Raw genomic sequence first — 25,520 nt, forward strand, 5'->3', positions numbered from 1 at the left:
AGATAATTCACCAGTCTATTTGTCTTGCCTTTCGCAGGATACTGAGTTATATCTTGTGTTCTCCTCATGTATATTGTCAGTCGAGTTTTTATGGAATTGTTGATTTGGGTTTGTCTTTCAAAGTTTCATGTTATTGTCCATTAATGTCAATTCTAATTCAGACTATTCGTTGTTGGTCTTTGTTCATCAGCCGTAGGCAGTTCCTGAGACAATCGGACCGGTCTTTGGCATTGTTCTGATTGTTGCAGTTCCTGAGACAATAGGATCTCTCATTGGCATTGTTCTGATTGCTGCCTCAGTTAAATAATCTGCTTTTGACATTAATGTTACAAACGGCATAGCTTATAAGTAAAGATGGTTTCCCGCTTTCTCATTAGATCTTTGAGAAAGACAATATGGAGGCATTTCATTTAAATGTTGGAGGTTTCAAATCAAAATATGCCAGATTTTTGGGCGGTGGGGCAAAGTGGTAGGTGGTGGGCTGGGGGGGGGGGCCCCCTCCATGTGTTTTGCAGGGGGGCCCCCTCAAGTTTCGTTACGCCACTGCATCAATCCTACATTTTCAGCCGCAGTGAAATGTTCATAAAAGGACCTGCCTCATACTTATTTAATGAGACAATCGTTCTGGGAGCCTTCTGTGAAAGGTGGGACTGAGTTGATCACAGTTGCTTGCCAGAATGAAGGTCCAGTTGCAAAAAGACACCAAATACAGGGCCTTAAGTGGGCCGGGTCCAGCCGGTGCTCAGCACCAACAGTTATAAAAAGTAGGTGCGGATATGGGTCCCTATCGGGCTCTCTATTTTTGCCCTCACCCTCGGGATGACAAAAAAATCTTACCTCTGAAGCAATACCACCTTTCACTGCCTTTGGAGTAGCTTCATTATAGTTCTTTTTAGTCTCATAAATTCAGAACCAAAGCATTTTCAATATTCTATACAAAGAAGCCATAGTTCTTGCTTATGTATCTAATGCAACTAACAACCACTGGCAAAGCTAATAGTACTGGCTTGTTGTAGTATCCTGTAAATTGTATGTTAGTATGTATCCCTTTATTTTAGTGTGGGTTAAGTCAATTTCCAGAAAGTACGTGTTGCTTAGTGACAATAAGAATGTTGTAACACAGTTGGTTGGAGCTGCTCTGCTTGAGCGGGTGTGTTCAGACAAGATCAATGTTAAAGATGGGGCAGTGCCTGCAACACAAAAACTCAGGGGAGTACCCTTTAGTGTTAGGGAGGATTTGTAGAAGAAGTTAAAAAAAAATTGTGCGAAGGGCATCATAAACCTACGGAGTCCTCCTTGTGTCTTTCTCCCTTAGTGGTGGCCCGGAAAAGGGGTGGGGAGCTTCGAGTCAGTGTTAATTTTAGGTCACTCAACAAAGATTTGGGTGGACTTGCATCCACTGGCCAAAATCAGTGATTTGTTTGTGTCTACTAAGGGAGCATGTTAAAATCTAGTTTGCGACATTAACATTATCGGCGCCATCTTGTCGTATTTTAGGCCCATCGGTGCACGTAAGTGGCAGCCATTTTAAATGCCATGGCCTCTCTGCCCACTGCCGATAGCCAGCGTGTCTCTCTCTCTACCCTAACCTCGCACACATTCCCCGCACGCTGATAGCCCCCGCTCTCACATGCTCGGGCCATAAACCCCTCTTCAGCGCAACCCTGCCTCGGAACCCCATCCTGTTCCCAACTCAACACCTCCCTCCATCCCTTTCATGATCCCGTATCCCTTTGATAAAACCCCCTTTCCTCTGTGCCCGATTGTCCTGCTCGTTCCCAGGCCACCACCTGACCCTGCGGATTCTGTTTATTGCCCCCATACAGTAGGAAGCTTCCCCCATCAAAGGATCCACAACTGATGAAAGCCCCCACCCCATGAGATCCGATCAACCACATGCATTCCGGGAATCGGCGGAATGCCCAGCTGCGTGGCAATCGTCACCTGTTGTGACCGGGGTGGGGACTTCTACTGTAAATGTGTGTGGGAACGGGCTTGTAGCGGGGATTCCGAGGATGTCTTTCCGTACATCAAAGTATTGACAAAGATGTGTTTCATGCAATAAAGCCATAAACCTGTGTATAAGAGGCCAGGCCTCAGAGATGCGGTTAGAGCACCTCGAGAAGATACCCTGTTGTCTGAGTTGACGTGTTCTGCTCCGTCGGAATAAAACTTCTGTTTCGTGCCTTCCAGTCTCCAGCGCCTGCCTCTTGTTTGATAGATTCGAGTGGTATGAGAGGCGGTTAGCGCCGGGCAATACTTAAAAAGGTTCTTGGTCAACATCGGCCCTATGTTTTTCTACAAGCAAAGGTTTTTACCAAACTTCATCTGGCCAGGGCATACCCCCAGGAGGAACTGCATCATGCGTCCCGTCATCTTACTGCTTTTGTTTCACCCCTAGGAACTTTTTGTTATTGCCGCATGCCATTTGGAGTGGCATCGGTGTCTTCAGTGTTTCAGAGAATCATGGGTAATATTCTAAAAAATATGGACGGTGTTCTGGTCTTCCATGACGACGTTCTCATATTTGCCAAGATGCTAATTCCCATAATGAGGTTCTTCATAAAGTTGTAAGTCTGTTTTAGGAGCACGTTGTGATATTGAAGGCAGGAAAATGTAAACTTTTGTGCACAAGAGTAGAATATCTAAGACGTGATTTGCAAGATGGAGTCAGTCCCAGGCCAGGGTTGTTAGAAGCTTTTTTTAACGTTGCTGCACCTGTGGACAAGATAGGTGTGAAATCTCTGCTTAGTTTATGTGAGTACAACTCTAGATGTATTCTAAATTTTGCATCCACTGTGCGACCCATCAGTAGTCTCCTTAAAAAGGGTGCGAGGTTTGAGTGGTGTGATGTATGTGCATCAGCCCTTAATTAATCAAGTCAAATCTACGTTAGAGACAGTGCTGCTCTTAAGCCTTTTGATCAGTCTCCCTTCCTGTGTTACTGTGGATGCCAGTCAGGTGGGATTGGGGGCCACATTGACACAAGTGGAAGGTGGGGTTGAGCTTACTGTGAGTTTTGCTTCCAGAGTGTTAAGAGCAGCTGGACTACAGTATTCTGTTATCGAGAAAGAGCTTTTAGCATGCAGTTGGAGATCGAGAAATTTCGCCCGTACATTTGGTAAAAACGTTTCCTTCTGCAGACAGATCAGAAACCTCTGGTGAGTATTCTGGGTGGCAGCATGAGCAAGAGCTGTACACCTAGGATATTACGGATGGTCACTAGACTTCTCCAATATCAATTGAATTGAGGCACATCTCAGGAAGGAAAAATGGGAGAAATGATTTCCTGTCCAGTTTCCCGGTTGAGTTGGATGAACAAGAGGTAGACAAGCTTGTTGATTTGACTGGTGAAGATTGTGATGATTGTTTGGTGGCGATTTTGGAAACACCAAAGCTGAATCTTTGTTTAGAAAATGAATGGATGCAGGCTTTTGAAAGCGATTGTGTGTTACAGGAAGTGTGTTCATTTGTGAGGAATGGGTGGCCCAGAGAAAAGGCTCTATAATCGCTTATTCAACCATTCTGGAAGGTGGAAAGCGAACTTTCTCTTGAAGACGGTTTACTTTTGAGAGTTGACAAGTTGGTTCCTCCACATGTTTACTGTAATAGTATTGTTCGAAGGGCTCATGAAGGGCATCTCGGATCCACACTTCACAAATGACGCATTCGGGACTCCTATTGGTGGCCGGGCATGGACACTGAAATTGAGGACATGGTTTCTAGCTGTTGTGTGTGTGGATCTGCGGACAAAAACCTCATGGTATCAAATCCTCCTTTAATGCCTACTGAGTGTCCACAAGGACCGTGGATTATACTGGGAATTTATATCATGGGAGCCTATGATATTCTCCCTGGGGGTTTCAGGTTTGTCTTGGTCCTCATGGACTATGGGTCCAAATGGCCAGAAGTCAAGCTAGTGAAAGAAGTCAATGCTAAGAGTGTTGTGGAGTTATTAAGGGAGGTGTGGTTGAGACAAGAGTTGCCTCAAGATTTAATCTCAGATAACGGGAAACAGTTTGTGAGCACTGAATTCCAATCCTTTCTTGTTGATTCGGGGGTTAAGCATGTGAGGAGTTCCTTATATCACCCTCAAACGAATGGACTTGTGGAGGGGATGAACCTGGGAATGTGTCAAGTGGGCCAGATCAGGAAATCATGATGTGCGTAAAGCTTTGGATAGAATGGTGTGGTTTTACAGAACAACACCTCATTTCTCCACGAAGGTATCTCCATTTGAACTGGCGGGAGGAAGGAAGGTCAACACCAATTTCAGACCAGGATGGATGTCAAAATGGATCAAGTCAGAATCAGATGTCTCAAAGTTAATGTCTATTGTTAGAGAAAACATGTCAAGTTAAACAAAAGGAGTGGTATGATGCTAAAAAAGGAGTCAAACTAGTTCCACTCGAAGCAGGCGATGTGATCAAGATTAGATCACCCGTTCATACCAAGAAGGAAGAAAGTAAGTTTGGTGATCCAGTCAAAGTTATTAAAATAGTTGGGAATGCAGTAAAGGTTTTGGGAGGTCATTGGTGGAATCTGAACATAGTGGTCAAAGTTTGCACTAAGGGACTTACTCCTGTGTGTAAAAACATTGATCCGTCTTGCAGAGATGTGGGTTCCCGACAAGTCGGTCCTACAAGGAGTTCTAGGGTTATTGTTAAACGTGCAAGATACAGATTGTAAATAGCGGTATTGTATTAACTGTTTTCCTTTTTTTTTTTTGGTATTATGGTGGGGGGTTTTTTAGGAAGAAGGGAAGATGTTTAGTATCCTGTTAATTGTATGGTAGTATGTATCCCTTTAATTTATTGTGGGTTAGGTCATTTTCCAGAATGTGCCTGTTGCTTAGTGACAAGATTGTTGTAACACAGTTGGTTGGAGCTGCTCTGCTGGAGCGGGTGTGTTCAGTGGCCCCACTGACCATGTGGCCATGAATAAATTATCTTATGACTTAAATGATCCCTGGTTTCTTACAACATAGGTGTAATGTTACTTGTATTATATGTCTGAATGCAATGACACAAGCAGCAAACTATGCTAATCACAGATTTTTAGCTTATGCATTTTAAGCCACGCCCCTAGCTGCACCTGTCACGCCCCTTTGAGACCCCCCTCTCCCTTATTTCATCGCGCTCAGGGGTTTAAGTGGGATGAAAACTAGGGGGTCTATCAAAGGGGCGTGGCCAATATAATTAGGGGCGTGGCTTAAAAACACGTAAGCTAAAAACCTGTTCTTAGCACAGTGTGCCTCCTGAATGGTATTTTGTTGCTTCTATCATTGCATCTGGATTTATAATACAAGTAACATTACACCTACAACAAGACAGTACTATTGGTTTTGTCAATGGTTGCTAGTTGCATAAGAAAAATAAGCAAAAGTATGGCTTCGGTTTATAGAATATTGAAAATGCTTCCGTTTTGAAATGATGAGACTGAAAGAACTATAACGAGTCTCTTTGAAGTTGCACCCCAGGCAGTGAAGGGTGGCACTGCTGCAGACTTACCGGTTTTTTTCACCCTGAGGGTGAGGGCAGAAATGAAGAGCCTGACGGGGACCCGTGTCAGCACCTGCTTTTTACAACTGCCGGTGCTGAGCACCGGCAGGACCCGGTCCACTTTAAGCCCTGATCCCACTTAAAGCCCTGACTAAATTGATTATGACCTCAGCATAGTGCTTCTACGATGAGTACTTGGCACATGTTGTGCTCTCTATGCACCTAAAGTTAGGGATGTAAGGAACATACTCTAACGCTGGGATCACTTAATAAAGGCGGGGCTACTAAGGGAGATTACAGGTTGCACAAGATGCGGGCAGATGGCCAGCACGATTAGGAGGTGTTTGAAATTCACATGTTGCCTTCCGCACCCGCAGGCAGAGTTTACGTTTTATTCTTCTTGCTAAGGTGGTAAAGTCAGTATATACAGCCCACGCAGGCACATCCATCCATCGTGCACCTTTCTCCCTCTGAGCCACGCGCACCGTTTCACAGAAAACTGAACTCCATCGTAAGTGAAGTATTCACTGAGAGCTGGGAAGTCCTGGCGGGACATGGACACGGCTCACTTCCGACGGAGAACAAGCACTGGCACGCGCACACCTGCCTAGTCTGAGAATCAGTGGAAGATGTTCTGAAAGATTAAACTAAACAATAGCATAGTTCAAAACTCAAAGTACTGCACCCAATCACTGCAGGATGTCAGCAATGCAGTTAGCATGTTTGCAGTAGTGGGGGTGATGTCAGGATAAACGCTGTCAAACAAGGCCTTGGAAAAAAATGTCATCTGTATATTGAATTCATAAAGTGCACAAAAATAACGTCATCAATTATGCCATTGATGATGTCATAAACGACCTGTGATATCATCAGTATCATTTCAGATGTCATCAATGATTTTTATTTTGCTCCTGAACCATACAATCACTCGTTTAAAGTGGCCTATCGAGTGACTGGTGTCACAGCCGATCGCACCCCTCCATCCCCCCCCCCCCCCCCCCCCCCCCGCCCCCTCGGCCCTAACCACATCAAAGAAGCGCACATCCTATAAAGCCAACCGTTGGTTAATTGTTCCTGGATAAGAAGTTCTATGGTGCACCATTCCAAGTATCCATAATCTCTGCGATCTTAAACAAATATAAAGGCCATATGAGCAAAGAAATACATAACGTTAACAAAGTTAAATGTTCTAAGGGTGTCTGCCCCGTGCATTTGGAAGAAAGAGCTCACTAACAGAGTGAAAAAAAAGTTGTCGTAACATTAGGCCAATGCCCTGAACTTGGAGGAGAGTAAAGGATGGGACGGTGTAAAAGGAAAGCACCTTTAAAAATCAACACGTGTACAGCAGAATAAAGACAAACTCAGCTAATGCAGAGAGAGAAACCTACCAAACAGACTGAAGCCTTCCTTCAGCCCTGACGTCATCTTGTACACGGATGGGTGCGCCTCGGTCTTAAAGATCTGTAGGACGCTGGAGAGACAGAAAGGGAAGTGAACAACAAAGTCCTTTATTCTAAGACTAAAACAAACATAGATATGGGACTAGTCTTTTAAATCTAGGAGAATTCTCTTATCAGTTTTAAACATGGAATAAAGTTTGCCTACCTGTAGATTGCGAGTCACTGAGAAGTTTCATGAAGTTTAAGACTGAGGTGAGGTTCCACATCATTATAATAGGTTGGCTTGTGGTGTCCCTTCTGGGTGTTCTCTTGATCCTGTGCCCCATAAAATTTGGATTGAATTTAAGGCAGAGTTGTTTTCTACTCTTCGGTTCATTTGTAACCAGTCTCTATCTAGTGGTGTAGTCCCGGTCCGGTGGAAACAAGCACTGGTGACACCCCTGCTAAAGAAGCCCTCGCTTGACCCCGAGTGTCCTAAGAACTTTAGGCCCATCTCTCTCCTGCCTTTTCCAGCTAAAATTGTGGAGCGAGTGGTGAGTAGCACTCCTTCTAAGTTTTTGGAACAACATAACTTGCTGGAGGAGGTTCAGTTCGGTTTCCGGCCGGCCCATGGCACTGAAACAGCTCTGGTGACCGTAATGGACGAACTTCGGATGCGGGCAGACAGGGGCAGGCAGCTGTTTTGGTTCTGCTCGACCTGTCTGTTGCCTTCGAAACGGTCAACCATGGGATTCTGCTGAATAGACTTAGAGAGGTGGAGGTGACGGGATCTGCTCTAAGGTGGTTCCAGTCATTTTTACTGGATAGACAACAAGCGGTATCCCTCCCCCTTTTCAATCTGCCTATACTAATATCTCTCATGGCGTACCACAGGGTTCGGCCATCAGCCCCATTTTATTTAACATCTACATGAAACCCCTGATTGCTGTCATAAAAGAGAATAACATTAACATTGTTAATTATGCAGATGACACGCAGTTGATTTTCTCCCTTGAGGGAGATCAGTCAACCCCGTTAGAGGTGTTTCATAACTGCCTGCGTGATACCACGCTCTGGTTGAAGGAGAACTACTACAAGTCAACGCGGATAAGACAGAGGTGCTTTATTGTCCTAGGGACAGGATTCCCTCTGTCTTGCCCAGTAACTTCTAGCCCGCCACCACCTCGTCCATGGATCAACCAGTGAAGAAGGTCTGCAACCTAGGCATCATGTTTAACTATAAACTCACTTTGGAAGCCCAGGTTATGATAACTGTGACTTGTTGTCTGGCCATTATTAAATCTTTGCGGAAGATTCTTCCTCTGCTGCCATCTAGTGCGCAGTACCATACTTAGTGGACTTGATTATTGCAACGCTTTGTTTCTCGAGTCTCCTAAATTCCTGCTTGACAGGTTGCAGAGGATTCAGTCAACCGCTGCCAAGTTAGCACTGGGGTGGCCCAGAAGATCCGTCTCCTCGTCGGCCATGGCAGAATTGCATTGGCTTCCACTGAGACAGAGAGTCCAGTTCAAGTCTCTCTGCATAATGTTTAAAGCCTTGAATGGGCTGGGGCCTGTGTCTATGCAAAGAAAGTTTGAGTCGTACGCTCCTGTGAGAAGCCTTCGATCTTCCTTGGCAAGACTTGTAAAGATTCCCAGATTCAGAAAAGTTAGGGCAGGTCCTTTGGGATCGCTGCTGCCAAACTTTGGAATCAGCTCCCTTTGGAGCTAAGACAAGTTAGTGATCTCCTTGTCTTTAGAAGGAGACTCAAAACCTGGTTATTTCCTAAAACTTAGTTGGCTACTGGCACTGGTGCACTCTTTTTCCGTTCTTTATTTGAGCCGTCAGCGCCAGGAAGCCATTTTGGTGATAGTGCGCTTTATAAATTAAATAAATAAATAAAATATAATGTACCCCAGTAGGGGACATTTTATACCTTACTGTGAGAAGTCGGGTTACTGGTTGAGGGGGGTAAAACCCTACTCAAGCAACAACCACAATCTTTGTCAGGGTGAGGCACAAGCAAACCCCAAATTAACTTGTCCTCCACCCTCCGGTAGCTTGGCACGGAACAGTTAGTCTTAACTTAGAGGCACTTCAAGCAGTAATAAAGAGAAAATATAACACAAGACCAAATGACAAAAATCCAATCCGTAGAACTAGAGATATGCAATTATAAAGATTTTAGTGAAAATAGCACAAAAAAGCATAAAGTTTCAACTGTGGACATCTGGTCGTGCTGGACCAGGGGGAAGTCACAAGTTAAGGCTAACTGCAATGAAGCACGGGCCAGCTCTACAGGTACCCAGTTAGGACTGCTAAACAAGGGTACCTTAAATCCTGGTTGCGGAGCATTGCAAGATTGCAAGTCAAGGATGCGGCGTGCAGCCAAGGCCATGTGTCGGTTCCGAGGAGCTGCAATGCATGGTCCTGCTTCTTCAAGGATGCCATTGATGAGGGCTTGAGATGGCAAAGTCTTACATCGAGGATGCGCCGTGCAGTCGAGGCTATGTGTGAGTTCCGTAGAGGTGCAAGGCTGCGTTTCGAGAACCTGCATTGTTGTCGAGGTTGCTGTCGACTAAAGATTTGCAATGCAAGGTCCTGTGTCGGTTACGTTTCGCACATCGGCGGTACGGATGTGGACTGCGCTATAGATGCAGAGACCTTGCTCTGAGCCAATCCTTGTGGCAGAGGCAATGCTTTGGTTCCGCTTGGTTTGCACTGCACAGCAGAGGAGATGTGTCAGTTCTGCTGGAACCTTCAGATCCACTTCCAAGGGTCCAGGATGAGAGTGGCATAGAGTGGCACCACTTGACAGGATTGGACTCACAGATGGCAGAGAAAGTGCTAGGTACAAGGTTGTTGGAGCTTTCTGTCCCTAAGGCTCTAGTTAGGAGGCCAGCCTACTAGCCCTTGGAGTCACTTTGGAATCCTAGGTGCAGGTCCAGTCCTTGTCATCCAGGCAAGAGGGCAGCAGGTCAGCACAGCAGGCCAGCAATCCTTCAGAGCAGTAGAAGAGTGGCGGTTGTTTCAGCAGTAGAGCAGTCCTTCTTCCTGGTAGAGTATTCACAGGTCCAGAAGTGTACTAAAGAGTTGGTGTCTGGGGTACAATCATTATACACAGGCTTCTTTTGAAGGGGAGAAGCTTCTAGAGGTTTCTCTTTGAAGTCCCTAGGCATCCTGCCTTCCCTGTCCTGGCTCCTTACTAACTACAGGAAGTATGCATCCCTTTATGTGGAAGGAGGACACAGCCTATTCAAGGGCTGAATCCTCCCATCCTGCCAGTGATGGCCCAGAAGACACATCTAAGCTCTCTATTGTGCGTGGCTTTCGAGGAGAAGAAAACAAGTTACTTACCTGTAACTTTGGTTCCCCAGTATTGGTAACTTTCATAGATTCCCTGTCGTCGGAATGGGAGTCTCGGTAACAAAAATAACATAGCAGTAGGTACAAAAGAGAAAGAAAAAGGCCTAGGCCTCATTCCCTTCTGCAGCATATCCACCTCTTTTGCAAAAGAGACCAAAACTAAGCATCAGCCAATCAGAAGAGCCTCACCCCATAGAACTCTCCTGAAGGAACCTCAGCACCTCAGATTTTCGTAGCCGTTGTGTAACAGTAACCACATCTGCTGAAGGCTGAGCTTTCCCAGGGGCGGAGGATGGGTACATGGGAATCTATGAAAGTTACCAATACTTGGGAACCAAAGTTACAGGTAAGTAACTTGTTTTCTTGCCCCAGTATTGGAACTTTCATAGATTCCCATAGCTTGTATCAGAGTAGCTAGCAGTAAGCAATAAAGCACATTTTGTGACATAAATAAAGAGACATGTCAGTATCCGTACTTTCATAAGAGAATAAGTAAACCACATATTGAAATAACAATCCGTACTAACAGTAAATACAAAATGTGCAGAAATAGGAAGGAGGGATAGAAGAGAAAGCTCACCAATCAGTGAAAGAGGTTCCTCAGGACTGTCTGGCCCACAGCTGTGTCTTCCTGTGTCAAGGATTCCAAGCAGTAATGCTTTGTAAAGGTGTGCGCGCTGCTCCAAGTCGCAGCTCTGCAAATGTCTCTGATGTGTAATCCTGCGAAGAGAGCTGTAGAGGAAGCCACAGATCTTGGGGAGTGAGCTTGATCCTGCTGTCCAGTGGCTTACCCGCTGTAGAGTGGCAGTATAGAATGGCACTGGAGATCCATCTCGCAATACTCTGCTTTGACAGTGGAAGGCCCTTGCGAGGACCACCAAAAGTGATGAAAAAATGAGAAGATTTACGAAACACTTTGGTGCGATCTAAATAGAATTTCAAGCACCGCTGCACATCCAGAGAATGGAGCAACCTCTCGGCTGGTGTGGAAGGGTGAGGAAAGAAAGACTTGAGAATCACAGGTTCATTGAGATGAAAGTCTGAAGGCACTATTGGTATGAACCTCGGATTAGTTCTTAAAATCACAGTACTTCTCTTGAACTGGAGAAAAGGTTACTGTATTGTGAGAGCCTGCAATTCCCCAATGTGTCTTGCCGATGTGAGAGCAAGAAGAAGAGACAATTTCTAACAAAGAAAGTTCATGTCTGCCCGATGAATCAGTTCAAAGGGATTTTTCATGAGCTGTGCGAGAACCAAATTCAAATGCCATGTGGGCAGCGGAGGCCTCACCAGGGGAAAGACTCAAAACAAGCCCTTGAGAAACTGCTTAATAATCCTGGATGACCAGAGAGAAGGTCCAGATGCAGTGCGCCTGTAGCGAGAGATTGCTGCCAAGTGAACTTTAATGGATGAATGAGCCAATACTGCCTTAGCCAAGGAGAAGAGATATGGTAGAAGTTGATGAGGCTGAGAAGAGAAAGGGTCCACACTCTCCTACCGGCACCAAATGCAAAATCTTTTCCATTTTAAACTGTAAGTCTTGTTAGTGGAAGGGGCTCTAGCTTGAGACAAAACTTCTCTTATCTCATTTGAGATGGGAAGGTTTATGAATTCTCGCTGCTCAGGAGCCATGCTGTCAGGTGTAAAGAACGTGGATCCGGATGCCAAATCTGCCCGTGAAATACTGGAAAATACTAGACATGTGTCAAAGTAGCCTCGTGCACAGCGTAATCACTCAAAGGAGTGTAAACCCAAATACTTTGGAACAATGTCAATTTGTCCGAACTTTAGAACGAAAATAATACACTTAATATTCTATAAATGGAAATCAAACAATGAAACCAAGTAGTTTTTGTTCTTCTTGATTGAATTATTTATATGATGAACAAAATGTTTTATCCATGGACAATGTTCGTAGTCACAGAATCCAGGAAATTGTAATATCACAATCTTCAAATATATTGAGGTAACAAATCCCATAAACTGGATGAGGTCTACTCCTGGGCTCAAGTGTATGCACAAAAAAGAACATGGCAAAAGAAATCGGATACGGCGTCCTCTGATGAAAGCGTTGCCTCCATCACCGACACTCAAATGTCCAGACCTCCTGTCTCGACAGCATCTACAAGTGATCCAGCTAAAGGCGCTCCGTTAACATCTAAGGATTTTTTATCCACCAGTCCAGCTGCAAACGAACCGCCCATAGAAACTGCACCACAAAAACTCGCAGAGGCTCCAGACACAGGAAAACCGTCCAGAAAGAAGAAACATTAGTTGTAAATATTTTGTCTAAACAGCTTACTCAAACCCAAATGGTGGTACTAAATAGAGGTTGCTCTTTCGTACCAACGAATCAAGCAAGGAATCTTAAAGCCCAGATTGAACTGTTTAGATTCACGAGAAAATTAAGACTACGTTATTTCTTCTTTTCTTTTGATTCCTCTGTTTCCTCTCAAGAACCTGCAAGAATTACAAGAATTCAAACCCAAAAGCTCTTTTATTCCACCAATCTCACATAACCCCATAGATCTATTTGAGACTCTAGCCAAACAAGACATTGCAAAATTACCGTCTACTTCTCGATCCAAACAAAATCTATCGAAAAGGGAAAAGGATGCATTACGTTCATTACAAGACAACACTGACTTACATTTCACTCAGGCTGATAAAGGTGGCGCTCTAGTGGTCATGGATAAAAATCACTATGAACACAAAATTGAATCGATGTTATCTGACACATCTACATATCTTCCCTTGACTGCGGATCCCACCAATGAATTTTTGAAAGTGCTTGATAGCATCCTCAACAAAGCTGTAGAAATGAAATGGATCACGTCCAAAACAAAAGAATATCTTTTCAATAGGTTTCCACGCAGACCTCGCCTGTACATGCTCCCGAAGATACACAAATCTTTGAGGGACCCTCCTTTGAGACCAATTGTCTCAGGATGTGATTCGATACACGATACCCTCGGGAGATACTTAGACACTTTTCTTCAACCCATCGTGAAAGCATGTGATACCTATGTGCAAGACACTACTCATTTGCTTAATATTCTCACCTCCATCAACATTCCACCTGAGAAAGAGATCTGGCTAAGTACAGTTGATGTCGTAGCCTTGTACACTTCTATTCCTCACTCATAAGGCATTGAGGCCATCGAATGGGCACTATTGAGAACAGATGAACTTAGAGCAAATCGAGTGTTTCTTCTTGAAATCTTACAGTTTTGCCTGTTTCACAGTTACTTCCAATGGAAGGACCTTTTTTTCTTGCAATCCAATGGAACTAGCATGGGTTTTCCGGGAGCTCCCAGCTACGCTAACATCTTTATGATGAAATTTGAAACTGAACATATCTTATCTCACCCAGAATGGTTTGAACATCTACTTTTATTTAAAAGGTATATAGACGACATTCTGATCATATGGCGAGGCCCATGTGCCACACTTGAATCTAAGATTCTCGAATTGAACAGCATTCACCCACGGATTCAGTTCACTTCTCAAATTGAAGCTACAAGCATTCCGTTTCTAGATGTGTTAATCACGCTACAAGATTCCAAAATCATTACCTCTTTGTTCACCAAGAAAACTGACCGCAACAACGCTCTGGCGTATCAGAGCTTTCACCCTTGGTCACTTAAACGCCATCTTCCATACAGTCAATTTTTACGCATCAAGAATATACACTCTGATGAACAGACTGGCATGCAAACCATAGAGAAATTCAAGGACAAATACAGTTCAAGGGGGTATCCACCCTCAGTCATTCAACAAGCTGAAACTAGAACTCGTGCAGTAAAAAGGGAAGAACTTTTGATAAAAACTACTAAGGCCACAACCTCAAAAAGAGAAGTATTCGTTTCCACCTACTCTACTCAATCCCACCTGTTAAAAAATATCATAACCGACAGATGGTCTCTACTGCAATCAGAAGCTGATTTCAAAGACTTATTTTCTGAGACACCCATGTTTGCTTACAAAAGAGCAAGGAATCTTAAAGAGATTTTGAACAAACAGCCGACCCCTTCGGTCAACTTGTATGAACTGTTCAAACTGCAGCAATATGGTAAAAGGTAACACTATCTACCACCCCAGGTCCGGTAAACCTATCCATCTCAAGTTTAATGCCACTTGCACTAGTCATCATTTAGTGAACTTCATCAAATGCCCATGTGGCCTATTCTACATAGGTAAAACCGAGAGACCACTACGAGTCCAGATTAATGAACATAAAAGTCGAATCAGGACTCAAACTACAAGTTCTCCTATTGCTGAACATTGGCGCAATATGAAACACAATATAGCGCAATTGAAATGTGGGGTACTTGAAACTATTGATATACGACCAGACAGAGACTGTAACAAGTACTTGTCTCAACGTGAGACACATTGGATTTGGTTTATGCAGACCTTGACCCCACTAGGTCTCAATGACAAATTCGAATTGGCATGTTTTCTTTGAAATGTTATTTTTCATGGTTCAATTGACATGCAATCATTATAGATATATTTGTTGCGGTGTTTTTAATCATCATTTGTATATTCTGTTTATTCATATCACATGTCGTGGTCTAAAAACATCATTGTTGCATTGACTCTGTTATTGCATTGCATTTTTCTATGTCTCTTTACTAATATGCCATTAATCTGTTGTGTATTGGGTCTCTGGTCAGTTTAATTTCTTAACATTAGGTATTCCTTTCCTCTTTTTCATTTTGCATCCCACATTCTAACATGTCTGACATCAATCACACGCCAGCGTTGGTCCTACTTTTAGTTTCACTACCCCCTCACACACGTAGATTATGGGCGCCTTCACAACGCCAGTGTTTACTGCTTGTTACCACCGGGCTATCGGCACGCCGTTTTTCCAGTCCTCTCTGGTAAGACTACACGCGTTCACTGTTCACTGTATTTCACGCACCCGTAAGCTTTGGTATTTACAGCCCTTCTTACTCATTATTTTACAGTGATTACGACTATACCTTCATTGGTAAGTAGCGCGCGCATGTTCACATTTCACCAGTCACGCCACGATGATTAACTATCTCTCATTGTTACTGATGTTAATTAGATGTTAATGATTTGTTTTCACATAGCGCCGGCCTCTCGAACACTATGGGATTTTTCCCGTGTAATTTTCTGTACCGTAAGTGTTTAGTAATAGACGTTTGTGGCATGTGCATGCTATACTTGATCAGTCGGACGAACGCATCCCCTATGGGTGCGCATACTTGTTTGTTTGTTTAACGTAACACTTGTGTCAGTTCACTCGTATCATCTCAATCTTCTTTCTTTGTTGGGCACATTATCACTTCCACTGGTCACAGTCGTTTTTCACTTCAGCTCATTGTTATCTCACTCTCTGTGGCAATTTCGAGTTTCGGTTCTCACTTTTTCCTTTTTGATTCACTAGCCCTTTCGCTGGGTTTTCTTCCCCATCCACTTGCCTTTGAGTCTCCTCACCTCCGCGTTTGAGTAGCTATAAGCCAGCAGCTTTTTACAATTCTAGGATTACAACTGTATTATTATTCTTCTAGATTCCCCTGATGAAGGGCTAATTGACAAGCCCGAAATGCATTGGGATTTGTTACCTCAATATATTTGAAGATTGTGATATTACAATTTCCTGGATTCTGTGACTACGAACATTGTCCATGGATAAAACATTTTGTTCATCACATAAATAATTCAATCAAGAAGAACAAAAACTACTTGGTTTCATTCTTTGATTTCCATTTATAGAATATTAAGTGTATTATTTTCGTTCTAAAGTTCGGACAAATTGACATTGTTCCAAAGTATTTGGGTTTACACTCCTTTGAGTGATTACGCTGTGCACGAGGCTACTTTGACACATGTCTATTATTTTCCAGTATTTCACGACAAAGGGTTTGCAGGACCCTTTTCCTCGTTGCACGCAATTGGCGCACAAAGTTGAAGATTTGAATTCTTATCAGCATCAACACTGATCACCTGTTTAAACCGAGTGCATCCAGGTTGCCTCCTCCTCTAAATCTGCCCGTGAGACATCATGAGAAGATCCGGAATCGCCCGTAAAGGAAGTGGAGGAACCAGAGACAGAAGGTGAAGCTCCGTGAACCAGAACTGCCTTGGCCAAGCAGGAGCTATTAAGATCATCTTGCACGGTTCCGCCTTGATCTTCCTGAGCAGCCTCGGAATCACCAGAATGGGGGTAAAGGCGTACACAAATGCTCTTGACCAAGCTATCGAAAACACATTCCCTAATGATCCTCGATGGTGAAACTTGCTTGCGTAAAACTGGCATTTTTTGGTGATCGGGGTGGCAAAGAGATCTATTGAGGGTTTGCCCCACCGATGAAAAATGTCGGTTAGTATCGTCTGGTTCAGTTCCCATCCTTGTTTATGTAGTGCATGGCCGTGGTGTTGTCCGTGCGGACGGGAACCGCTGACTCCTGCAGTCGTGGGAGAAACGACTGTAGTGCCAGCCTGATTGCCCTGAGTTATAGGAGGTTTATGTCAAAATGACAGTGCTAGGGCAACCAATGCCCGCTGACATGAAGATCCTGAAGCACCACACCCAAGCCCTCCAGTGAAGCATCCGTCGTTACCACTTGTGGAGCCGGATTGCTTAGGAAGGATAGACCTCGGGAAAGGTTTTCTTGCTTCGTCCACCACAAAACTGCTTTTTTCATTGCCACAGTAATCATCACCTTGTCGTCGAATGACCAGTGAACTTGCCTCCATTGTTTGTCTAGCTGTTCCTGAAGAGATCGCATCCGCAATCTGCAATGAGGTATCAGAGGAATGCATGAAGAGATCACTCCCAGAAGGGATTTGTAACGGCGTACTGAAAGACACTTTCTTTTTCTCAATAACAGAGCCATGGATTTCAGTTTTTCCTGCCTTTCTAGGGATGGAAAGGCTTTGTTGAGAGTTGTGTCCAACATGGCTCCCAGGAAACGCACCGTCTTGGACGGGAATAGAGATGACTTCTCTCTGTGAGAGTAAGACCCAAATTCTGGAATAGGTTTGTACATGCGTTGACTGCTTCTCTCGCAGCCTCCCTGGACGGGGCCTTCAGCAACCAGTCATCCAGGTATGGGAAGATCTGAAAATGACTTTTCCATAGGAGAGCTGCCACCTGTGCCATCACCTTGGTAAAGATCCTTGGGGCATAGCGAAGTCCGAAGGGTAAAACCCTGAATTGAAAGTGGCTCTTGGCTACTGTAAATCGAAGAAACCTCCTGTGCGCTGGGTGAATGTGTATGCGAAAATACATATCTTTGAGATCGAGAGTGGCCATGAAATCCCCTGGATTGAGAAGACGTAAGATATCCTGGAGTGAAACCATCCGAAAGGATTGGGAAATTAGATAGGGGTTTAGCTCCCGGAGATCTAAAATAGGGCGCCATTTCTCCAGCGTCTTTTTTACCAGGAAGAACCTGGAATAGAATCCTTCTCCCCTCCGAGTCAAGGGGACCAGCTCCACTGCTCCCTTGAGGAGCATCTGATGAACTTCGAGCTGCAAGAGACGTAGATGTTTTGAAGGAATGGCAGCAGGGGGCTTGGACGGTGGCATCTGTGTAAACTCCAATGTATGGCCCTTTCGAATGATGTTGAACACCCAACAGTCTAATGTGATCCGTGTCCAGTTGTGGATGTATTGAGATACCCCGCCTCCTACAGATGTTGTTGTGGAGGTGGGTACAGCAGGCATAGCCAGAACGCCGCTATTGCCTCTTGGACGCATCACGTCCCTGGCGGTTCTGCTTCCCTCTAGCATTCGATCTAGAGAAAGACGAGGCTTGACCGTGCTTTTGGTATTAGGGTTGCCGATACGATTGTGACGTTGATCCGTATGAAGAGAATCTTTGCTGCTGGTACGAGCCTCTGTATGAAGTAGTACTCCTTCCTCTGGCACCCCTGAATGGAGCTTTCCGATACTGAAGTGTACCGAGAGACCTAGCTGTCTGTATCCTTCTTTATTTCTTGGAGGGCATCATCAATGTGTTTACAGAATAATGTCTCACCATCAAAAGGGAGGTCCACGATCTTGTTCTGGACCTCCGGTCTGAACCATGTCGCTCTAAGCCATCCTTGGCGATGAAGAACCGCTGCCCCAGCCAATGAACGAAAAGCCGTAGTAGCAATGTCCATGGCACAATCTATAACCTCTGCCGCTTTCCCTTCTTGTAGTATTTTCTTGGCTTCTCTTCTTGACTCCTGTGGAAGTTGTTCCAAATAAGGCTTTAGGTCACACCATAATTGGTGATCATACCTGCCCAGTATCGCCAAAGCATTTGCTGCTCTCACCAGAAGACTTGCCATAGAAGAAAACCTCTTCCCTGCGTTATCAAGTCACCTGCCCTCCTTATCAGGAGGAGTTGTAAGGGGTGCGAAGGGTTGCGGGACTTCATCTGTGCCGCCTGCGATATCACAGAGTCGGGTCTTAGCTGCCCAGTCAAGGACGCTGGACCATCTTCAGGGGCCTTATATTTCTTTTCCAGGCGTGGTAAGACTGAAATTCCGGTAGCTGGGTTTTTCATCGCCTTTAGACCCTCTTACCACACATGGTCCACAATGGGTATAGATCGGGTCACCTTCCTATAGGGCTCTTTAAAGTCATAGAGGAAACATTCCATCTGTACGGAAGGCATAGGCAGCTTGAATCTACTAGATGCTCTCTCCATCAGCTTATGAAAACCCCCAATATCTGCTGGGGAGAATCCACTGGGTATGGACTAGGTGACGCTGGATCCGGGATCACATACTCATCCCATTCTAAGCCCTAATTAGGCCTGTTATCAACATCCTGATCCTCATCTGAGGAATCATCCTGAACGTCCAGAAGTACTGGAGGTATATTTGGAGCAGGTGTTTGTGGCTGAGAGAACACTTGGATCATCAACCCCGGAGAAACCATCATCGGCGTCGTGGGGGCAGGTGTAGTCTGAACTGCCCGGACAGAGGCAACCTGAGTTGGAGCCTGAGAAAACCTGGCTTTATAATCCTGCAGCATGCTATGGAGATCCTCCAAGAGTGAGGAAGGAACAGACACCATCTCCTGGCCTGCGGTCTACTGATGTTGATAAGAGTGTTGGTAAGAACATTCATGAAGAAACTCGCCCTCAGAGTCAGTTTCCTGGCATTTTACCAACAGTTGAGAGGGACTGTGAGCATACCCAAAAGAGTCCTGATCATCCTCATCAGAATCTTCCTCTTCTTCTTCCAGTAATAAAGCGGGAGGCAAGGGGGTAACCCTCCTTGGAGACGTCATGTCCGGTGTTATCCTTTTCAAGGAAATAGTAATTTTCTCCGTCGACGACTGCATTGCGGACAGAACCGTGGGCGATGGAGTAGTAAGAGGAAAATTCTACGACGAGGTCGTCGACAGAAGAGTCACCGTCGACGGGTAACCTGTCGACGACGAGATGGGCGTTGTCGACACTGCTGTAGATGAGACCATCGACGCTTCCGCCGTCGTCATCGCCATAGTCGCCGTAGCTCTCGTCGACGATACCGTCGTCGTCACCATCGTCGACGAAATCCTCATCGTTGTTGCCGTCGATACCCCCGTCGACATCCTCGTCGCTGTCACTGTCGTTGACAATCCCGTCGACGCCGACTGTACCGTCGACGGTATAACTTTCGTCACCTTAGATTTAGACGCCTTCATCGACGGAGCCTTCTGCTGCGTCATCGACGACTTGGAGCTTTTCTCGGACTTCTCAGATGACAGAGAAGATGGTTTCTTAAGAGTTGAAGCAGTTTCCACCACTGCTGAAGGCGTAGATGGTCCTTCCCTCTCCTTTGCACCATGGTGAGGAGATTTAACAGGACTGTGGGTCTCAAACTCACGGGGGGCCTTAACTGGACGCTCCACAGAGGGTAAAGGGGAAACCCTACCCCTTTTGGCTGACCTTCTAGATGATGTTGCAGAAGAAGAGTCCTCACGGTCGCTTGACACAGTTTCCTTCCTTGACTTTAATTTCTGGAGCCAAGTGAGGACGCGACCCTCAAGGTCCCGGAGGGTCTTTGAAGAGAAGGTGCGGCAGATCTTGCAGTCCGCAGCCTTATGATCTGGATACAGGCAATAAATACAGTCCTTATGCCGGTCTTCCACATACAGCCTTTTCTTGCCACAGGTGGAACATGACTTGAAAAGGGCTTTTCTCTCCTTGTCAGACATCTCAGAAGAAATACCTAACAATCCTGAAGAAAAAAGTTGAAAAAATCCTCAAATAGAGTAGAAATGAGCAGAGCTCAAAGGAGACTCCCTTAGCACAACGTTGTGTAGAAAATCTGAGGTTCTGAGGTTCCTTCAGGAGGGTTCTATAGGGTGAGGCTCTTCTGATTGGCTGATGCTTAGTTTTGGTCTCTTTTGCAAAAAGAACAATAGTTACTTACCTGTAAACAGGTGGTTCTCCAGTATTGGTGTCTTTCATAGATTCACATGCCTGCATCATTCCCCGTCGTCAGAGTGGGAGTCCCACGGTACATAAAAAAGCAATAGTATGCCAAAAATATATAGCAAGTACCAGTTATACTAAACCAGGAAGTAAAGTAGCCCCAGCTACAGTAGAAAAAACTTCCACATTAGTGACCATCCCTGTCATTTTGTATAGCCCAAACTGCAGCCAATCAGGCGACAGCACCCACCAGAAGGTTCTCCCCAGAGGTTCAGGCTGTCAGATTTTCTCGCACGGAGTGATAATAAACCAACGTATCCTAAGAGCCTCTGAAGGGGAGGTGGGCGGGTGCATGTGAATCTATGAAAGACACCAATACTGGAGAACCACCTGTTTACAGGTAAGTAACTATTGTTCTTCTCCAGTATTAGGGATGTCTGTCATAGATTCACATGCCTTAATCAGAGTAGATAGCAGTAAATATCCTTGCTAGTCAGACGCCATAGTAACCAAGCTTGTAAAACTGTGCACATTATCATGAAATATATAAAATGCATTAACACAGCCCGAAGCATGATAAAAAGCCTCTAGTGAAGAATGTTCACACTAAAAACGGTATCCTAAGTGTCTGACTGCAGGAAAAAAGGAGGTGGGAACAGAGGCTCACCTTAGTTGAAAAGATTACATAGAACTGCTTGACACATGTAAACATCGGTCTCACTGGCTGCAACCAACAATAGTGATTGGTGAAAGCATGCCTGCTAACCCAGGTTGTCGCTCTGCCGATGTGCTGGAGAAGAACTCCAGCAAACAAAGCAGTTGAGGAAGACAGTGCCCTGGCAGAGTGCGCTCTAGGGGCTGCTAGCAAAGCTGTTTAACTTGTGCATGGCAAAAAATCGATCGAAGCAGAGCTCCATAATGCAACTGTTCGCCAAGATCCTGTTGGGTTTTAACTAATCGTACCCTAGTTAATAACTAATTGATCGGATCTGCGAAATCGAACTATCCCATGTAAATAAAACATTTGAAACTTCTCCTAATATCAAGTGTATGCAAAACCCATTTGTTGACAGTGGTGGAGGAAAAGATGCCTTTAAATTAACAGGCTCGTTCGGAAAGAAATTCCGGAGGCACTGAAAGTATGAATTCCGGAGCAACGCGAACCACCACAGAGTCATAGTGAACTGTATGAAAAGGGCTGAAGAACCGATAAAACCTGAACCTAACTGACTCTAATAGAGGAATATCAAAGCCAAGAAAAAGAAAATGACACCTTTCAAGTAAGTCATTTTAGATCATCACTGAGGATAGGATCAAAGGATAGCACATGAACTGCGCTATTACCACATTGAGGTGTCTCGATGGTAATGGACGAATTGGCGTAGGAAAAAAAATTCTGAAAATTCCTTTGAAGGATTGATTTATATATCTTGAAGAATAAAAAGATGTGTTCCTATCTCGTCGGCATCTGGAACTGCTGCCAATATAAAACTATTAGAGTTGCATGAGGCAATCCTGAACTTGCCAGCTAAATGTTTCTGTTTTAGGAGTAAAAGGATGAAGTCCAGCCGAACAATATCAGACACCGCAAAAACATTTTCGTTTGAGACCGTGTCCCTGTTATGGCGAACACCTCCTTGCAAACCGCAGGGATCTTTAGATGGGCGAACCAAAGGTACTCAGGGGCAGGCCCCTGACCTCAAAGATGGCGGTTCCTGGTGATAAACCTGGCCGCTCTGGAGGAAAAACAGATCCGGAGGTGGACACGACGGAATTGGTTCGCACTCCGAATGGAAAAAAGAGAAACTCAGTAAACCAGTTTTGACGAAGCCCTCAGGGGTAAAGAGGAACCCTCGACACCACTCTATCTTGTTCTTCCGCAGAACTTTGAGACCCAAAGGTATCGGTGGAAAACGGAAGCAGATTGAGATCAGTTGGACGACAAACGCATTTCCCTGTAAATCTTTGTGGGGATGCCTCCACCTTCCGTCGAAGAAAAAAGTTACTCGAGAGTGGAAATTGCCGTCTTGCTGAGAGTGCCTGCCAGACTGTTTCTTGTACTAGGAACATGCAATCGTCAGAAAGTCGAGTGTGCGTTGTATCGCTCATGCCCATAGATCACAGGCTTCCTGAGGCAACAGAACTGATCTAGCCCTTTGTGTTTAGTGACATAGTCCATACCAGTTGTATTGTCTATGCGCCACAATACAGTTGTCTCCTTGAAATTATTGCGCAACAAAATTGGAGGGTAAAGAAGATGACCCTTCGCTCAGCAGAATGATGTACCAAGCCCCTTATTTGAGGGCTCCATTTCTCGTAGACCTTCAGCCCCTAAAAGAGTGCTCCCCAATTCCCGAGGGATGCGTATATGGTAATTGTGCAATTTGAACTTTTTGAAGGAAAAAACACACCTTGTGTACAAACGTCTGTCTTGGATTCACCCAAGAAAAGACCTCTCGCATCGAGGAGTGATTGTAATGATATCTTCAAATGAATCACCGACCTGAAACCAATGGTATGCAGTTGCTTTAGCAGCTTTATCCTGTGCAGAAGGAAACCAACAGGATGCAGGTGGAGGTCATGGCCAGTTGAAATTTCGAGAATCTAATGAAATAGACTGCAATGTACGTAAAAGAAACATCCTATAAGAGCTGCAGGCTTCTCATTCGTAAGAGACAAAATACCGTTGTTGGATTTGCATTGATTGCTGTTTCTAGAAAATTCTGTGTCAGAACTAGGAATAATTGGGACTTGACATGGTCTATTGATAAAAACCAGGCATTGAAACAGTGATCCTTCTTAAATAAACTTGTCTCAGAAATGAAGAATGCGCATGTATTGCAGGCACAGATAGGCTGCCAGTGTAGGAGAGTAGGGTCTGCAATCCTATGATCACCCAGATTTTTTGCTTTTGTTTCACTGGTTTACGACTTTCTCTGGCTGTGGGCCTGCCAATCAGACCCACAGCCTGGCTGTTCTCTCTCTAAATTACCACGTGTACCCTAGGTGCATTTACCAATTGGTACTGGGCCACCTTATCAGACCCTGTAACTCAGGGCATAGGTGTACCCAGGGCCTACCAGGGGCTGAAGCATGTATTATGCCACCCCTGGCTGGCCTCCTAAATCTGACACAACTGGCTGCATGACAGCTGGGGCAAAGTCGTGTAATCACCCTTTGCTGTAGATATAGTATACCTATATCTAACCCTAAAAATGGACACACAGATTCCTATCAGTCACTCCTATGGCAGGCCTTAACAATCCTGAAGGCAGAGTGCATGGAATCGTGTGAAATGGTGCTCTGGCATGAGCTGAGCCCGTTTGCAGCTTGCGGAACCAAGTCCTAATAGCTGTTCCATGATAACGCATACCATATACTCTTAAGTGCATTATAATCCTCGCGGTTAAATGCTATTTCTGGTATTGCTTTATCAAAACATGTCGAGTAAGGTGTCATACGAATTGGAATACTAACCCCTCGCCAATTCTGGCGACGGGGTTAGCATTCCACCCTTTTAGAGGGACACGACATGTATGTAACTGTGAACCCCGGTTAAAGTTAAGCGAAGCCTCAGCTCCACAAAATGGATGCTGCCACCACAGACACGAGTCTGACCTCCTGCTGCTGGGAGTCCTTCCAGCGAGGAGAGCTTGGACAAAGGGTTTCCTGTCCGGGGCGGTGCTAGCACCATCCCAGACAGGGTTTTGTGTATCCTGGGTAGGCAGGGCTTTACAGGAAGGTGACTGCTGAGTGGCACCCCGGTGCTCACTACGCATAGGCCGGTCAGAACCAGTTCCAGGGGCACACTAGCCCCTGGCCTGGGGAAAGTCCGGCATGGGAGAGGGGTGTAACCACCCCCCTCCTAGTCCCACCCATAGGCAGGACCTAGTCACCGGGTCAGCCCCTTTTCTTTCTAGTATAAAGATGGGAGCGGGCCCCCTGTTCAAATTAGATCATCTTTGGAATCAAGACACGACTTTCTGCGAAAGGACTTCAAGATTTCTTCTTCAAGATTCTCCCTTCTGACTAAGGAGTAGTCACCCTGCATCCGCAGGCACCATCTTAAGAACACTGCGGTCTGCTGCAAGTCCTTCCTCCGGAATCCGACTGCCCAGCTCGACGAGAACCGGCTTCCCTGGCACCTCTGACCTCTACTCACCTCTACAGCCAAGCTGAGAACCGTGAGTGCGACGAGACCTCGAGGGACCGGCCATCTTCAAGACTGCACGACTTCTTTCCAGCACGACCGCCGAGGGATCCTCTGGTGAGTGCTTTGGGGTCCGAGAAGCCCCGACCCTGAGCAGCTCCAGCACCGAAGTACAGCCTCCCAGCATCTCCACGATCTGCGTGGGGCCCTTCTGCTTTTTGCTGCTCACCGCGTTGTTTGGCTACTAGCCCGCTGGCTTGTGGCCTTCTTAACGACGCCCGACGACATCACTGCTGCTGGTCTGGTTGCTCCAGACTGGCCCTTGCTCCCTTCCAAAAGAGGAGCACCCCGGACCCTCCTGGTCCACTCAAGACGCCATTTTAGGTCCACCGCGTGGGCTTGAATTAGCCAAGGCTTTGTTGCCCAATCCTGGGTCCAGCGACGCCGACAGCTTCATCCATCGTGGGACAGCTCGCTCCTCCATCCTGGTCGCCGACAACGCCTCCTGGTCCGTGAGATCTGCAGAGCCCAGCGTCGCCCACTCACCTAGTCGAGGTGACTACCATCCGGTGCCCTCCTGGTGCCACCTGACTACTGGCTAGTAGTCACAAACTTGGTCCCCTCTGCTTTCAGGTATCGTCCATCTTCAAGATCCAGGCTTGGATCACTTCGTACTCTCTTCACTGGTCGCCTGCCAACATCTTTCTTCCAGGCTCCTGGTCCG

The 25,520-nt window shown here is 45.5% G+C and overlaps 1 protein-coding gene across 1 annotated transcript in view; it reads right to left on the minus strand.

Moving 5' to 3' along the window:
• The window catches only part of MSH5 (mutS homolog 5), a 1,348,607-nt gene that overhangs the window by 820,225 nt on the left and 502,862 nt on the right, over nt 1–25,520 (minus strand). Inside the window, exon 9 of the mRNA XM_086920580.1 lies at nt 6,890–6,972. Coding sequence (XP_086776706.1) covers nt 6,890–6,972 — 83 coding nt within the window. The remainder of the gene's footprint in view (nt 1–6,889; nt 6,973–25,520) is intronic.

Source organism: Lissotriton vulgaris, chromosome 5 (genome assembly GCF_964263255.1).
Source record: "Lissotriton vulgaris chromosome 5, aLisVul1.2, whole genome shotgun sequence".
NCBI classification, from domain to species: Eukaryota; Metazoa; Chordata; class Amphibia; order Caudata; family Salamandridae; genus Lissotriton; species Lissotriton vulgaris.